Source organism: Helobdella robusta (genome assembly GCF_000326865.2).
Source record: "Helobdella robusta unplaced genomic scaffold HELROscaffold_29, whole genome shotgun sequence".
NCBI lineage: Eukaryota > Metazoa > Annelida > Clitellata > Rhynchobdellida > Glossiphoniidae > Helobdella > Helobdella robusta.
The window spans coordinates 74,045-93,610 of record NW_008704475.1 but is presented as its reverse complement, the minus strand read 5'-3'; the positions used below and the strand labels follow the sequence as shown (position 1 = coordinate 93,610).

Genomic DNA, 19,566 nt, shown 5'->3' with positions numbered 1-19,566 from the left:
ATTAGGATCCTTAACAAATAATTATGATATTAAAATTATATCTTTAACATAAAGCAAAAAATAATTAATAGAATATGTAGATATTTTCAATAACCAAATTTTTTCTTTATTCTATAGACCCATCTCATCATGTTTAAAAGCTTTTATCCATAATCTTTGCATGCAGCTATCAAAAGATGCATTGATCTTTGTTGAGTGACTAAAGAGAAATCTCAGAAGAAAGTAAAGATATCAAATAAAATTGGCATAAGTATGTTAACAGAGGATAATAAAAGGTGGAAAAGGATCAAAAGAAGCCATGCAAGGCCAAGCCATGCTTAGTGGATATAAGACATGTTGGAAATAATGTAGATTTTTGAGTTAGTGAACTAACATAGCAAGTGCATTAGAATAATAACAGTATTATGCAAAAAAGTTCAATAATATAATAACTTTGATAAAACAGACTTATTATTAGCAAGTTTTGAGAGTCATTTTTAATATTGATAAACCTTTTAATGAAAGGGTTGTGATTAGTTGATTAATTATAAAAGACAATCAGTGTACATGTACATAAAGCAACATCTTGTTCTAGAATTTACATCTCTTATTTTAGCTGCTATTTTAGTTGGATGAGATTTCTGGATGCATGTTAAACACAAGCCCAACCATCTTTTGATAAATAAAATAAGTCAGGAGCGTTACATATGAAAGTGCATTACACACAAGATTCTTAGCATTTAAAAATGGTTTAAAAGTTAAATGAAATTAGTGCTAAAAATTATCTTTGGCTTCTTTTTAAGTTTTAGCATTAATGGAAGAGACAATTAAATGCTAGCTGAAAAAATAAATGTTCTGAAACAATTTCTTTCACTTGGAATCAAATTAATTTGTATCCAAAAACCACAGACGTACAGCATTTTCTATATTGAACATTTAATTACTCAATAAGTAGGTTTTTTTCAAAAAGATCATTATGAAGATTAAAACTTAAAAACTATTTAACATCTAAAATTAAACATTTTAACAGCTGGATGTATATTATAAAGAAAGACAATCAGGCATCAACACTATTTCTGAGGATTATTTTAGAATAAAAATTACAAAATATTTGTACTCATTATTAAATATCTGATGATTAGAATCTTTAGTTTGTTGGGCCCTGTGATATTTATTATTTATATTATCGATGATATATTTGTTGCCTACAACAACCTCAATATAACTACTGGAAATATACAATTTGAAATTTACTACAGAAAAATCAATTGATAATAAATTACCATTCTTAGACATGCTTACAAACAAAGAAGAAAATAAATTCACAACTACAGTCTACACAAAACCAACGAACAAAGGACTCTGTCTCAATGGGATTAGTGAGTGCACTGAAACATTCCTAACCAGTACGATCAGTGCCTTCATCAACAGGGTGTACTGTATACTCACTCATCAAAAGCTGAAGATAGAGAAAAAGAACTCCAACGAGTAACCAATCTCCTAATTAATAATGGATACAAACTATCATAAGTAAAGAAAATAATTCACCGCGAAGAACAACAACTTAACAATGAAAATACAAACGACAATAATGAAAAAGATAATAAATAACAATGTTAAAGTCATAGATACAAACAGCTCATTAAAATTAAGAATTTACTGCACGAACAGGAAAACATCATCTCTAATAATAAAAAACAATTCCAACATTAAACCTTCCTCGGATAAGAAAAGTAGTCATTTGATTTATTCATTTACATGTAAAATTGGTGAGTGCGTGCATCAAAATTCTGAATACATCGGAATGACTACAACAACATTAACAAGAAGACTCACTATTCATAAGCAGCATGGAGCAATAAAAGACCACCTAATGAAACAACACAAAACTATTATAACAAGGGAAATTTTAGACAATAACACCAAAGCAATTTATTACAACAGAGAATACTTCAAATTGAAGATAGCAGAACCAATTTTCGTTGATAAACGTAAACCAGCAATAAATATTCAACTAAATAATACCAATATTCTTCCAACAAAAAAACACTTGAATTCTAATTAAGTTACAATAAAAGTCTCTGTAAAAACAAAGACACAAAGACGGAACAATGCTATATAACTACACTGATGATGGCAGTTGATGCCAAAAAGAGCTTTTCTTTAGTAATAACGTTATTAATAATGTTTTGTCAAAAATGTCAAATATTAAAAATTTTTTATTTAACCTTAATAGACTTCATCAAGGTGATAAAAGTCTCGTTAGAAAAATTGAGAAACTCAACTACAAGTATTTATATTAAAGATATGTCTTAGTATTGTATGGAAATGATGTAGCAAAGGTACCATATATAGATTTACTACCGAATGACAAAAAACTTATTGTGAGTAAGGGTAAATTTGTATGCTGAAAATGATGATTTATTAATAGAGTGTTTTATGAGAGGAATGATTTAACAGAAGTTGATATAGTGAGTGTGGATGATTTAATATTGAATAAAGGAGATTTTATGTACAACTGAAAATCAAATTTCTTGTAGGTTGTTGTTTAAAAAAGAGTAAGACATTGTGTGACAAAGGTAGGAGATTAAAAAGATGAAGGTGAAGAAATATATATGTAATGAATGGGGTAATGAATGACTATATAAAGGAAGTTATAGTTCATGTGCGATGTCATATAAATATAAATTAAAATTAGAAATTCTATAACAATAAAATTTGTATTGTATATTTTAATGTGTACATGCATACATAAATGTGTGCTGAAGAAATGACAGAGGTAAAAATGGAAGTTATGATCTGTTTCCCATGCTGTTGTACATGATAGAAAAAAATTTTAGAGGATACAATATAACTGATACAGCTCGGTTTGACCCTGATTAGTTCAATGAGTAACTGATTAGTGTTTATTGAATATAATACAAACCTGCATTGTACTTGTTTGGCTGTTCAGTTACTTGAGAAATCTAAAATATAAAAAAATTATATCACAGAATTTAAAACATAATGATAAAAGTATTAAAAAAAAATTTTAAACAGAAAAAACAAAAAATTGGAAATCCACACAACTTTTACAAATGTTAACAGTTTTTCAATATTTTTTGAGAATGAACAGTTTCGTTTATATCAGTAGTTAGGATCTACCCTGTCTCTAACAACAGAGGCAAAAATGGGGGTCAAGACATGAAAGATTAATTATTGCTATAATTAAGTTAAAACAATAAATAATAATATATTAAAAAATAACATGAAAAGTTAAACAATAAATTTAAATTATAACAATGAAAAAAGCCTGACCATTAAAACACCTGGTTTAAATGTTTTTAGTAGTTTTTAAAATTTAAATTACAAAAGAACTTACTTTTCAATTTCAATAATTAAATAATTTTAAAATCAGAACCACTGTTTTTTGACCATTTAATTAATTATTAAATTTAATTAATTTTAAAGTGGACAATGATACATTAAACATTCCAAAGGGAATATATTTAAATATGTATATATCTAACTAAAATCCAGAGTGAATCTCTAGTTTTGCTCTCTAAGAAGTCTCTAAGCTCTAAACTAAAAAACTAAGCCTCTAACCAAAAAACTGAAAACAGCATGTTAATCAGTAATGAATATTCAATTCAATCTCAATCACACAAGACATCAAGCCATTATTTATTATGATTATAATATTATATGATTATATCATGTAGTTATGATTATTTTATTTTAATTAATTCATTTAATTAATTACGATATTCATAAATAAATTATTATTGTTGGCAGGTTGTTAGTTAATAAGTTAATAACTTTTAAAATAAAGTTAAATCTATTTATTATTATTATTATTTATTTATTTATTTTATATTTCAATTTTATAAATAAATAAAACCAAAACGTCTCTACTAGTAACTATTACTAGCCACACATAAAGATGCATGCAAATGCGTACAGGTTTAAAAAATTTAAATTTCAAAAGAGAACACTAGCATGATAAAAAGAACAAAAACCGTATTTACTAACTTTTTGAAAGTATATAGAACTTAAAATGGCAACGTTGAAGATCCACACGCCACCACAACAACGAGCGAAATGGAAAAAAATAAAGGCGATGATGATTAACTGAACTGAAACTTCTTACAGGAACTGCTGTAGGCGTGCACGCATATACTTGAAAATATATAAATAAAAATAAATATTTATATATATAAATATATTTATTTATATACAAATATTAACACGTTTATATACACTTGTATATAAATAAATTGTATGATAACTGTTTATACATAAATAAATCGTGAGAAAAATCGCAAAAACGAACTACAAACATATTAACGCCAAACATTCGGTAGAATTTATAGAATATTGTAAAAATTATGGTCTATTACCAACACATAAATAAATATATATAAACATATATATTTACATATATTTTTATATATACATATATATACATATATATTTATATATAAACAGTTATCATTACCACCATTCACTAACTAACATATATATTTAGGATTCAGACTATCAGATATACGGTTGTTTAGGAGAGTCACAGCATTTTCAGCGTAGCTTCATTTCCTGTGCAATTTTTCAATCTTTCTTACGATATCTATTTAATTTTTCAAACTTTCTTACGATGATCTTCTATCGTGAAAAAGATTGAAAAATTAAATAAAAAATTAAGCAACGCTAAAAATGTTGTGTCTTTTCTAAACAACTTTAATATATATATATATATATATATATACATATATATATATATATGTATTAAGGCTGTACATATATACATTATGTACATTAATACATATGTACATTTATACATATATACATATATATATATGTACATTAATACATATATATATATATATATATATATATATTAAGGCTGTTCAAGAAAATAGAAAATAACAACAACCACGTCATCCATCCTCTACTACCACCAATCAAAACTACAACACACAACCTTCGTCAGCGCAAACATAAATATCAAGTCGTCGCCCAATCTACATACCAGGAAAAGACCTTCATTACAAGACACCTCAAACATATTATTAGCACTTAAGAAATTCATCATTACTGAACTAGTTTTTACTTATTGATCACCTCACTTTATCGATCACTTCATTAACTCACTAAGTCATCATTTAGTCTATTAATAAGTCACCAAATATATTAATACTCATTAAATTTTTCACACACAGGCCTAGCCTTTATCTATCGATCACCTCACTAACCCACTAAATCATCATCTAGTCTATCAATTTGCCGTTACTTCATTTTATATTTCATCGTAAATTACTTTTCTTTTATTTGTGTTATTATTATTTATTTTATTCTAACATATTTTATTTTTCATGTTTTATCATTTCTCTTCCTCACTTTTTGTATTTATTTTCTCACTTATTTGTTTAATTTTGTTTCACTGCCTTGCATGTTGTTACAGTTTCTGCGTCCGTCAGATCCTGATTTTTAAAGAATAATAAAAAAAAAGTCTTTCTTCTTTTAAATCGCTCGTTCACTGACCATTCGTAGCATGAAGATAGCAATTCTTGTGCCACAATCCTTTACAAAACCACACTGGACATTTGAAATTTCAGATCTGATTTTGCTTCCTGCTCTCATCGTCAGAATTCTCAGGAAAAGTTTTAAAAAAGTTATAAAAGTTGAGTTGAGTTATAAAATACCACTATTCGGACCAAAGAGCAGTGACAAAAATTGGTAAATACAGATGATGGATGATGTAAGAAAAACTTCCGTTATCAACAAAATCCTTTTGTGTTTTAATGTCGATATTGTCGCTCTACAGGAGACTAGGCTTGCAAACAGTAGTGTTATCAATGAGGCCAATTAAACATTCTATTAGCAAGAAATGTCACTGAATCAACCTAGGCAGTACGGTGTTGGTTTTGCTGTAAGAAATACGCTGCTTGGTTCTACTCAGTCGCCTGTTAAAAGCTCGGAAATGCTGCTTATTATTCCGCTGTCGACGTAATCTGGCACAGTTAATGTTCTCAGTGCATAACTGCATACGCTCAAATTTTCTACTTTGCTTTTGAAAAAAGTGTCAATTTTAATAAGATTTGGATAGAGTGTTTTAAAGAATATTTCAAAATGAAAGCCTTTATTTTTTGGGGATTTCAATGCAAGGTTGGGTGTAAATCGGGATGCCTGGTCGGCCTGTCTTGGAACTTTGGGGCCGGAGACATAAATAAGACTGCGGTAGATTTTAGATAATCACAAACTGTGCGTGACAAACACATTTTTTGAAGTGCAAGGAAATTCATCAGATGTTATGAAAGCACCCACGCTTTCGCAACTGGCATCAGCTGGACCTTGTCCTCACCAGAAGAGCAGATGTTAGTTGTATGTTACTTACCTGCAGTTACCACAGTGCAGACTGTGATACGTATCATGTTTTGGTTGTTATCAGGGTGCGTCTAAAGTCAGAAAAATTGCCTCATTCTAAAAGGAAGAAACGCCCACGCAATAATACCAGTTGTATCAACAATCTCAAAAACCCAGTAGTTTATCAGAAATTTAGAGAACGCTTTCAAGGGGTTAGTGATGATTAATGATATAGTGGATTTGAGTTGGTAACGTCTTCGCGGTGCCGTCTAAAGCTCCGCCATTGCTGCCTACGGAAGGAGGAAACATCCTGATTGGTTTGAAGTTCATTGAAACAAAATAAAACCTTTGATCAATTCCAAAAAAGCATTGATCGCCCTTAGCTCCGCCACTAAAAAACACATAATGTCATTGCTATTTGTTTCCAGTAAAATGATGCAAATAATGAGAGACATGATAGGGCGATTTCAGTCTAAAATTCTATGGTTGCGCGATGCGCCTCTCTTTTTCATGATCTTTTTGTTGATAGTAATATAGGTCGGCTATTGTGACCAAGTCATGAATCGTCTTTTTTTGGAGTTTTGGTCAGCGAAACGTAAATGAAAGATAGAAGTTAAACATAAACAGCTTTTGAAAATACAAAAATTTTGAGTTAAGTTTGAGTCCTACAAGCCAAATAAGAAAGAAATTTACTAGAGATAACGACAAGAAGACGGATAATAACTAAATTTTAATTTAAATCTTATTCTTTTAATTATTTATTAATAAAAAAAATAAAACTTAAATTAAAAGTAAAAGAATAATAAACAATAAAAGACTACTATAGTAGTAGTTTGTCCTTTTTAGTTTTTATCATGACATATACCTGGTCTTATAAAATAATGTATATTTCATGGACTATATATATATATAATATTAAATATATATAATTTATTTGTATTATAATATTATATAAGTATAAGATACATACATTAATCAAATTAATATTAAATTGATTGGTCACTGGTTGCATGGGTAAAATATCAAAAGTAGTCATTTGTGGGCAGGCAGGCGTTGGCAAAACTGCTGTACTTGAACAGCTGATAAATGGTGATCATGTTGTTGGCTCAGTAAGTTTATTTTATTTTATATTGGTCGATTTTCAACTTTCACAATAATATAGGAAAAATTATTAAAATTTATTTATATATACATACATATATATATATAATATAAGATATATAATATATATAAATTTATAAATACATAAACCAGATGAACTGAAAAATGCTCAACATGTAAAAAAGTAAATAATAAAGCTTATAAAATAAAATAAACTAATAAACAAAAACATATAAAATAATAATAAAGTTTTATTTCTTAGTAATTTTAGAACCAAAGTTTCATTTTCTTGATCACTTTCTTACTATAATTATCTGTCTAAGTTAAACTTTAAGTCTTGAACTTAAGGTTTTTTGTTGTATAAAGGTATTGTAATTTTTTTATGGTATATAGAATTATTATAATATAAAATTAAATTAATGTATTCATGTAATAATGTAATGGTAAATTTTAATGTAGTTTATTTTATGTCTTGTGTACACACATGTACATATTCATATTTGAGTCTGTAAGATGTGTAATGTAAGTAAATGCCATATTCAAGTTAAATTGTCATTTACTAAATTTGGTCTATTCTTTTTTCTTATCGATTACTTAAGTTATTAACTAGTCTATTAATTAATTCTTTTATTTGTTTGTCTTTTTAAACTGTTACTTTATTTTATTTTCCATATTTTTCTCCGTTATTTATTTTTTGCTATCATTTTATACTATTGCCTTGCATGCTCCAACAGTTTGTGCATTTGTCAGATTTTGATTTTCTAAAAAAAAAATTAAATTAAAACGTTATGTATTCATTTACAAGATAAATTCATTTACATTTTTATTTGAATTTATTTATTTACATTTTTTATAATTCTCTTTTAAGTATTGCTCAGAGTTACCAACAACAAGCGCATAGTGTATGCATATACATGTGAATCAATTCATCACATACTTTACCTTTGGATCCCATTCCATTTGAGCCCATTCGCTGCAATTGCAGTGCCAGGCATGTTAGCAATTATACCAACACTGACTAAAAATATAGTCTACAAAACAAGCCCAAAGTAAGACTCCACAAAAACATTTTCTTGAAGCTTGTTAAGATTTTAAGAGCTTGTGCAATTGGTCTCATCAGTTCTGACTGATTGAGAAAACTCAGATCTATACTACTGATCTTTGGCAGCTACAGACTTTCCATCACAACCTTTACTTTGCCCTGCACGCTATATATCAGGGCAATAACTGTCAAACACAGATTTCCAAATTGTTCTGCTTGGTTTGTTTATCATTCTATCTAAACCTATAAAGAAACACTGCTGGACATGATTTATGATATTGATTTAACATAAAATATATAAATATTTCATTGCTTTTAAAATAATTTTAAAATTGTTATTACTCTAAAGTATAGATACAGAAAGTACACTTGAGTCTACTGCATAAATAAATAAAAAGAATTTTTACAAGCACTTACGTAGATGCAGGGGGATGCCTTTAAAGCTGTAAAGCTCATTTCAGTTTGCATATACTTACACCAAAAAAGATACTGTATATGCTTAAATATTATGCAAATACATCAAATAAATCAGTTAAAAAATAATTAAAATTAATAATTTTTAAAAAATGAATAAATTTTTGTTAATAAATTATGAAAATGTAAAAGTTGTAAAATTTTATGAGTTATAATAGTATTAAACTGGGCAGAAAAGTGAAATTTTGTTATTTGCAGTTTAGCAATTTTAATTAGTCATGCTTTGAATTTGAAATTCATTGCTAATGCTATATAACTTTTAGATTTCATGGAGTATAAAAAAAAACTAATTTTTTAGCTTTTCTATAAATAACTTCAAATTCTTACTTATCCTTAACTTACGAATTCAAACAAATCCCATCTAATTGTTTTTACATAAAAAAAAACTCTAATGTTGAAAGCTCCTAATTTTAGAATCACCCTGACATGCATATTTTTAAAGACGTAATAGTGACATTTGTTTTTTTTTGCACCAAGCATATTACATTATTTATTACCTTTGACTTTTATAATTCCGTTTTCATATTTAGTTGTTTACACAATTTTGTTAATTATTTTTTTTATAAATTTAGTCAATGTTTTCGACAATAGAAGATATCTATGTTGCTCAAATAGATACAGATAAAAATCAAAAAGAAAAAGTACATTTCTATGACACAGCTGGTCTAGTTAGTTCAAACAATTTTTCATAATCTTCAATTTTAGGAAATCATAAATATATTTTGTTAGCAAAACTTTTTTCCAGGATCATTCAAGACCGGAGTTGGCAAAACATTATCTTTCTTATGCTGATGTTGGTTTGTTTTTTTTACTTTTTTCTTATTTTTGTTGCAAAAGATAATTTTTTTTGGAAAGACAGCAATTTTATGTTTTCAGTATTGTTTTTATTGATGTGATGTAATTTATCTTTATACATTCTACATTTGGTATTTCTTTTGTAGATGCTCCAACTTTAAAACTTTACAGTCAGAATGAACCCTCTATGGTACTTAGACTTGGAACGCTCAATGTTGGATCACTGACTGGCTGCAGCATGGAAATCTCAGAAATGCTCGAGCGTGGAAGGATTGACATCTGCTGCCTTCAGGAAACCTGATGGAGATCGAATGGTGTCTGTCATGTCAACTCAGACAAAGAAAAATATAAACTATTCTGGAATGGTCAAAAGACGGCCAAAAATGGTGTTGGAATTTTTGTCAGAGAACCGCTAGCCCAAGAAGTACTGGATATTAAAAGGATTAATTCACGTCTCATGTGGATCAAGCTTCGCATAGAAAAGCAAACAATGATTATTTTTTCTGCATACGCACCACAGACAGGCGAATCAGAAGAGATGAAAAATGACTTCTGGACTGCATTCTCGGACACCATCTCAACAATACCAAAATCTGAAACAATCCTGATTGGAGGCGATCTCAATGGCCACGTTGGAGAGAAAACAGATGGTTTTGACAACGTACATGGTGGTTTTGGCTATGGAAAACGGAATGAAGATGGCAACCGCATCCTTGAGTTTGCTGAAAGTCACGGGTTTTGTTTACTGAACACATATTTTAGAAAGAGGTTGGAACATCTCATAACATACAAAAGGGGACCATCAGCCACGCAAATTGATTTCTTCGTTGTCAAGCAACCACACCGAAGGCTGTTCAAAAACGTCAAAGTTATACCTGGCGAATCATGTGTCGCCCAACATAGACTCCTTGTGGCAGACCTGGTTGTCGAACTGTCAAAACATAAGTCTAAACAAATGCCTCGGAGAATCAAAACGTGGAAGCTGAAAATCAATATTCATCAAGAAAAATTTCAACAGATTGTCGCCACACAGTTAGACCACCAATCGCAAGCCAGTACAGATTGGAGTACATACAAAACCGTTTTAATGAACGCTGCAACTACAGTTTGTGGGAAAACTGGTACAAAACGTTAGCATGAAAGTGACACTTGGTGGTGGAATGACAGTGTACAAAATGCAATAGCTGAAAAGAAAGTTGCATACAAGCAATGGCAAAAATCAAAGTCTGTAGATGACCATAAAATTTTCCGTGAGAAGAACAACTATACAAGACGTCAAGTTGCACTGGCACGGACAGATCAGTGCAGAGAGTGGCTCACTAAAAGCAAAGGTGAACAAATGAAATCTCTGTATCGTATAGCAAAACAAGCAAAGCGTACGAAAAAAGACATAGTTGGTGCCTTATGTATCAAAAACGACAAAAATGAGATGGTTCTTGAACAAGATGAGATCAAGCTACAGTGGAGAGAATACTTCAATCGTCTGTCAAATCCCATCAATGTTAACTTTGACGCTCCACCCATCGCAGGGCCCTCTGGACTCACAAATGACATAATCAAAGCATCTGGTACTGCAGGTATCCAAACGTTACTACAACTTTGCCGTGAAATCTGGAGAAATTGCTCAATGCCGATTGAATGGAACTATAGCATGACAGTCCCGCTATACAAAGGCAAAGGTGATCCATTGAACTGTTCATCATATCGGGGTATACGTCTGTTAGAACACTCCCTGAAAATTGTCGAAAAAATCATTGAGAGAAGATTAACGTCGTGCATCACAATCGGAAATTATCAATTTGGTTTTCTATCGGGGAAATCAACAATTGATGCAATTCACATCCTTCGGCAACTGCAAGAGAAGTACCTCGCAAAGCATCAACAACTATCACAGATTTTTGTAGACCTTGAAAAAGCATTTGATCGAGTTCCCCGTGAAGCAATTAGGTGGAGTCTACGTCGACAATTCGTTCCAGAATATCTTGTTCGACTTGTGATAGAAATGTATACGAATACTAAGACTTGTCAGCACAACGGTTGGAAACACTGATGCATTTGACATCGTCGTTTGAGTTCACCAAGGCTCGATTCTCAGTCCACTGTTATTTATAACTGTGATGGAAGAAATCACAAAACCGATACGCACTGCTGACATTTGGAATCTAATATATGCTGATGATATCGTTTTAACAGCCACGTCTGAGCAGAATGCAGCACAGATGTTTGAAGATTGGAACACTAGACTCGCCGATCATGGATTCAAAGTCAACATCAGCAAAACCAAAGCAATGAACACTGGTGAACCCATCCAATCCACAGCTACTGGACGATGGCCCTGTTCAGTTTGTAAAGCTGGTGGAGATAACAATACAATCAAGTGTCAGCAGTGTAACCAGTGGTGTCACAAACGTTGTTCAAAAATAATTGGTAATTTATCTAAAGTGTCCAATTTTGTTTGTCCTGCTTTTATCAATCCACAATAACAAATTCGAAATAGCACTGTTTTTGAAGCCATTAAGGTAGAGAAAGTCACATCGTTTCAATATCTAGGGGATGTTCTGGATTGTACTGGAACAGCTGAAGCTGCCGTTTGAGCACGCATACGTGCAGCCTGGAATAAATAGCATCTCCTTGCCTCTATATTGATGCGGCGTGACATCCCACTACCACTACGATCAAGACTATATAAATCTGTGATACGTCCGGTGTTGTTATATGGTGCAGAAACATGGCCAATGACAACCAAACTGGAACAACAACTTCACCGAACCGACATGAAAATGCTCCGATGGATGCAACGAATTAGTCTGAAGGACCACATCAAATCTACCGAAATCCTGCGTCGTGCTGGTTTAGATGATATAAAGTACGAATGCCGGCAACACCGTCTGCGGTGGTTTGGTCATGTCAAACGAAGTGGAAACAGTGCCATAACTTCTCTTGCAGATGTTGAAGTATCTGGCACACGTCCCAAAGGCTGTCCAAAGAAGTCCTGGTCGCAAACAATCGAGCAAGACATGAAAGCTCTAAATTTAAATGAAATGGATACAACTGATCGTCTAATTTGGCGCAAAAATTGGATGGCAAAGAAAACAACGTCCTACCTCGGGAAACCGGGTCTCTGGACGCAAAACGAAAATTGATTGATTCCATTTGGACCAAAAAGAGTAATGCTGCTGAACAACTCCAAATCATATCAGTCTTCTAATCACTGTGATTACGTCATTAAATAGATTCAGATGATTTTGTTTTTATTCACTCAGATGTCTTTACTTTGTATTAACATCATCATCATCCATTGAGTCTTTATAGAGGTTGCGTTTGGACGTCTTTGATGCTGTCAACTTTTGGTGAAATTCAGCATTGTGTCAAATTTGAGGCCTAGTATTTTTGGGTTTTGTTCCATAGGTAGGAGCAGGTTCTTGATTTTAATTTGAGGATTGCAGTAGGGAAGAAGATTACTGTAAATTTTGTGGTTAAGATCTCCAGGTTTTGATGGTCAAAAATTTTATATAACATGGTCAGGTAGTTTAGTTAGAATGTCCGCATTTAGTCGGGGTGTGCAAATAAAAAAGTCATCAGCATAGGAAACAATTTTAATGTAGGGCGGCAGTTCAGGTGTTTTGGAGACATAGTAGTTGAAATGGTATGGCGACAACACTGAGCTTTGAGTTACACACTTTCGGATGATGCGCTGTCTGGTGGCCTGGTGTCGTTTCGGTTATGGCAGATCGTCCATATAGGTGGTTGGAGATCCAATGAACGACTGATCTAAGAAGTATAGAGGAGAGGAGATCGGAAATCAGCATTCGATGATGTTTGACTGTATCAAATGCATTGGTGTGGTCCAATGCAGTGAGGATGGTGCGGTGGTCTTGTTTTTTCTGGTTTAAGCCATTAAAGATGTCTGGGGTAATTATGGTGAGAGCAGAGTTTTTAATGTCTCGGACGGAACACGGAAGCCGTGTGGATGATTTGCCAGTTAGATGTTTGTTGATGATTTGGAAAAGACATTTTTCTACTACTCTTATTGCTAGACAAAACAGTAAAGTATAGTTGGTGGAATAAGGCACTTGTGTGAAACATCATTGAGCTAAATTTGTTTTTTTTTGTTAACAACAATTTGTTTGCTTAGTTAAATATATTATTAGTGCTAGTTAAGAAATATAAATGAAGTCTGATAGTTTTAATCTTTGTAATTAATGTTGAAATTTATGATGTTAACCATATCTTTTTTGTACATATAAACATCGTTTAAAATGAGAAAATTTACAAAAAATTGTCCAGTATAAAAAGGTTGGTCACCAAGTATTTCTAGTTTTTAACCAAGGTCAAATGTTGCCCCTCACCCTTGTTCAGCTCTATGTTATGTTTATTATATTATGTTTTTTTGATGTAACCAATCAACAATAAATCAATGATATACATTATATAATAACAATTGTGACTTTTGTAGGGTTTCATAATTGTATATGATGTTACCAATGAATTATCATTTCATTGCATGGATAAGCTGAAGAAATTTATAGAAAAAAATAAAGAAAAGAAAGAGGTAATAATTATATTAAAAAACATTTTGATATAATTGATAATAATTTGATGATATATGCTGTTGTTGTTGTTGAATGAATTGGCAGGCAGTAATAATAGCTCTGGGAAATAAATGTGATTTGAAAGATGCCAGAAAAGTTGATTTTAGCGTAGCAAATAGGTGGGCGCAAACTGAGAAAGGTGGGTTTGATTGCAAGCTTCATGATACATTCTTACCCGCAGTTTATTCAAACTAAAGTCAAAAATTCATCAACAGTGAGACTCTGGGAAATATCTGTTAGTAATCGTCAGTCTTTGATCGATCCATTTGTTTGGTTGACAAGCAAGATTAACCAGCCACCAAGTAGATTTTGTGACTTTTTTTATCTTATGAAACGTTAGAAAGTTGCTCAAATATTTATTTTCAGGCAAACGGTTTCCACCTTTCGGAGGAGATGGAAAAAAGAAAACAGATCAGAAAGATTAAATTGGACCCCTTATCTGCAATTATTTTATTACTCCAGTTGTATAACAGTAACAAATATTAGCGAAAAAAAACATTTTCTGACTGAATTAAAATTTTAGTCCAAATATTACTTGTGTTACTCTTAGCCTTTCGCATCTTTTTGTAAACTTATTCAATTTCTTTGTTTAACATAGACAATTCATTCTTCTATGTAGTTACAGATGTTATACCATTCTGGGGACAATACTGCGAATTTCACGGTAAGATTAAAATAAAATTTAAAGATCTTACATTCAATTTCAACTGGTCATTTTTTGAGGCTGTATTCCATTCCATGTTTTTAGCAGATATTTTAGCAACGCACTACATATCCATTTATTTGAAATGCTTTGTAATTTTTTTCCAATCGATATCAACTCTTATCTATGAGATTTGTTTTTTTGTTTGTGTCTTGTATAAAAAAGTTTTCAGCATTTATTTTGCCGTCAATTATAAATTTATTTCCTAACATTTTAAAGGACGTCTAAAGTTTACAAGAATAATATTTACACTAATTTTATGCTCCTGTTTTAATTTTTGTATGGCTAGTTTGTTGGGTCTCTCATTGAGGGTTACAGCACAATTTCTGATAACTACACGGTCTGCCGGTGAGGTTTATAAATCTCCTGAACCGGGAAGCGTAATTGAAAGCAAAATTCGCTCAACTATTTTAAAATATTTAGCTACTAACAATAATGTTCGATATATATTATTGAGATCATGTCTCTGTTCAAAAGAATTTTTATAACGCAGTATTTGTTGTAGAGAATTTGTATAACTTAGGTTTTGGTTCTTGTAATTACAAACTTAGTTAATTTTACTGTCTTTAGTAATTGATATGGTTACTTTGTTTTATTGCTTCGGTGTTGTTTTATTGCTACGGTGTTATGTTTTATTGTGCTAATTACTTCGGTCTTATGTTTTATTGCGCTAATTTTATTGGTATCATTTACTCGCTTTTTGATAGCACTTTGGTCGATGCTACGTTCTTCAGTGTCTTCATTGGTATCATTGGAGTCGTTTTATATTTTATTAATATCCTTCTTGTCGGGGGTAATGTTGAAATCTCAAATTTGTTTTTCAGGAGTTATTTTATGTCGATGAGAATGGCTTCTGTTAATTTCAGTTGGGAATGGCTGGAACTACAGTAGATTATTTTGGTGTTGTCCAGGATTTCTCTTGTAATTTCAATATTATTTGTGTTCTATGTGTGTTTTTATAGAACCTTCCCTTTTGTGCATGGCGAGACGTCTAATTAGCGATGTTGCAGTTACTCCGATATATGAAATATTCTGACGTGGCTACGTTTTAAAGCCGAACCTTTATGAGGAGTCCAGTTGTTCATGACAAATTTGATAACACCTAACACAGTAATTATAGCCCGAACAAAGAAATCATATCAATTAATAATGAAGACAGTACAATTTATTAATTATACAAATATCCTATGTAAACTTCAACAAATACTGTGTTATACAGATTCTCTATATAAACTGCAACAAGTGCTGAAAATGATCGAAAAAATTCACTCGAGAATGAAAAGGAAAAATGTATATTATTCTAACTTTCATAAAATAAATAATGGCGACCAGAATTTGGTCAGAAATATTGAGAAATGTAAGAAAAAACCATCTAACGTTAGAAATTTGGTAGACTTTATAAATTACTGCATATATATATATATATATATATATGCATATATATATATATATATATATTTACAATATTCTATAAATTCTACCGAATGTTTGGCGTTAATATGTTTGTAGTTCGTTTTTTCAATTTTTCTCACTAAAGTTTTTTGGTGAACGTTTAGTTTATTAAAATTCAAAATAAACTTATTTTCCGAATTCATGCTGCAAATAAGGCCATATTCCGATTCCGAATGAATCATCATCAGTGCATTTCTGTTGTTTATATAGGTAAATATATTGACTTTGTCAAAATGAATTTAGATGGAGATTGACTTTGTCAAAGTGAACTTAGATGGAAATTAGGTGTCAGGTTTCTTTATTGGCTGGTCATCTTCTTTGGTCTCCTTTTCTTCATCGATAGCATCATATTCTTCTTTGTCACTATTTACAATGCTAGTTTTTATTACTTCTTTGTTTTTGTTGTTGGTTAAGCGCCGGGCTGGAAGTGAGGTTGTCATTTTTTGTTGTATATTTATTTTTGGTTTATTGATGTCAATAAGTTTATTACTTTAGTGTTACTGTCGAGGATTTCACGGCTAATAGTGATTGAGTGTGTTGAGTCCAAATGAGATTTAAAAATGAACAACTTTTACCTTTCCTTGATGTGTTGGTCACCCGTGGCGAAGAACGATTCAAGACTACGGTCTATGCCAAAGAAAGAAATTTGTTTGAATGGACAAAGTGAATGTACCTAACAATTTAAAGACAGCAGAATAAAATGATTTGTAAACCGGGCATTCACACACTCTTCCGATATTGAAAATCGCGACGCCAAATTAAAAAGAGTCACTAACCTGCTTGTAAACAATGGATATAAGACTTATTCTATTGAAAAGATTGCTAAAGGCAAATTACTACACAACAATAACTTTCCTAGTACCAACAATTAAGATAACGACATTATCTTGTATTACAGAAATCACATGTCAACTGCATACAAGGTAGATGAAGCTATTCTTAAACATATCATCAATAAAAATATGACACTAACCAACCCAAATAATAAAGTTAAACTCCGAATTTACTGAAAAACAACTGCAGTCCTAGAGATAACTCTGAGCTAAGGCGTAATCACGTAATATATGAATTTAATTGCCCCTTTGACGGCTGTGCACGTCAACATGGCTCATATATCGGGATTACTACTACCTGATTGACTAGAAGGCTTACGATGCTTAAGCAGAGTGGTGCTATCAAATCTCATTTGGACTCAACACACTCAATCACTATTAGCCGTGAAATCCTCGACAGTAACACCAAAGTAATATACCAGAACAGCAACTACACGCATCTTAAAATTGCAGAAGCAGTCCTAATTGACATCAATAAACCAAAAATAAATATACAACAAAAAATGACAACCTCACTTCCAGCCCGGCGCTTAACCAACAACAAAAACAAAGAAGTAATAAAAACTAGCATTGTAAATAGTGACAAAGAAGAATATGATGCTATCGATGAAGAAAAGGAGACCAAAGAAGATGACCAGCCAATAAAGAAACCTGACACCTAATTTCCATCTAAGTTCACTTTGACAAAGTCAATCTCCATCTAAATTCATTTTGACAAAGTCAATATATTTACCTATATAAACAACAGAAATGCACTGATGATGATTCATTCGGAATCGGAATATGGCCTTATTTGCAGCATGAATTCGGAAAATAAGTTTATTTTGAATTTTAATAAACTAAACGTTCACCAAAAAACTTTAGTGAGAAAAATTGAAAAAACGAACTACAAACATATTAACGCCAAACATTCGGTAGAATTTATAGAATATTGTAAATATATATATATATATATATATATATATATATATATATATTATAAGAAGAAAGGCTTAGGCAAAGCCCCTTGCCAAAAACTGAAATAACATAACAAAAATAAATCAGAATAAAATTAAAGAGTCAATGTTTAAGACAATTATCAATGTTTGAAAAAAATGCAAATTCCGAAAATTGATTATTACAGGTACGTACATTTGCAAATAATTTATAATAAACATCAGGCACAAAACAAACTAAAATTAAAATATAGAATAATTTGCGTCACCATAAAGTAAGTCTAGTTTAGTTTTAAAAATAGCCAATGACGGAGCATTAACAATATCCTCTGGCAATGCATTCCATGGGCTAACCACTCGATTCGAGAAAAAATATTTCCTGCAATCTTTTCTGGCCAGTCGAGTACACAATCTGAGCTGATGACCCCTGGTGTTTACATCAGCCCTACCGCACAACTGAGGGCAAATCACAGGGTCCACCATGCCGTGAAGCATTCTATAGACCAGGATTAAATCTCCTCTGATTCTGCGGTAATTAAGGGAAGGGAGGTTTAATTTCACCAACCTCAAACTGTATTCCAGATTTTTACAAGACTTTGGAATTTTGGTAGCTCTCCTCTGATTTTTTTCCAATTCATTTATTAGACCTTTTCTATATGGACACCAAACTTGAACAGCAAATTCCAGTCGTGAGCGAACAGACTTGTAGACACAGATAAAAGCTTCATCAGACAGGCAACTAAAATTTCTTGATAGTAATCTTAACATGGAGTTAGATTTTTTTTTATTTGACTCAAAACATGCTCTTTGAATTGGAGGCGATCATCCATTACCCGACCCAGGTCAAATATACTCTTCACCCTTGGCAAGGCCTGAGCTACATCATCTGAATCAATGATAAAATATTCCCTTGACAAACATCTGCCTATTTTCAACAAACTGCATTTACTGACGTTAACCTTCAAACTCCATCTGTGGAACCACATCATTACATTATCCAAACAACCTTGCAACACCGCCTCATCCTGTGGAACAGATATTGAACCAAATTTCTTTGCATCATCTGCATATAAAAAATATTGTTGTTGAGTGAATGTCGTTGACGTAAATCACAAATAAAAGTGGACTGAGTACTCCTCCTTGGGGAACACCACTAGCAACAGGTTTAGCTCTTGAAAGTTGGTCATTTACTCTAACACGAAACGTTCTATCCCTAAGATAGCTTTCTATCCATTTTATTATCTTGTTCTGAACTTTATATTTTTTAATTTGAAAACAGACTAGAATGGGAAATTGTATCAAAAGCTTTCTCCAAATCTGT

At 31.5% G+C, this 19,566-nt stretch overlaps 1 protein-coding gene across 1 annotated transcript; it reads left to right on the top strand.

The window, feature by feature from the left end:
* Nucleotides 1-7,328: 7,328 nt before the first annotated feature.
* Nucleotides 7,329-14,662, top strand: HELRODRAFT_81180 (hypothetical protein; the record flags this gene model as incomplete). The annotated part of the gene is made up of 6 exons (XM_009020707.1): nucleotides 7,329-7,427; nucleotides 9,508-9,603; nucleotides 9,681-9,728; nucleotides 14,187-14,282; nucleotides 14,368-14,461; nucleotides 14,538-14,662. The coding sequence occupies 6 exons, from the start codon at nucleotides 7,329-7,331 to the stop codon at nucleotides 14,660-14,662; spliced, it is 558 nt and encodes a 185-aa protein (XP_009018955.1).
* Between the last annotated feature and the right edge of the window lie 4,904 nt (nucleotides 14,663-19,566).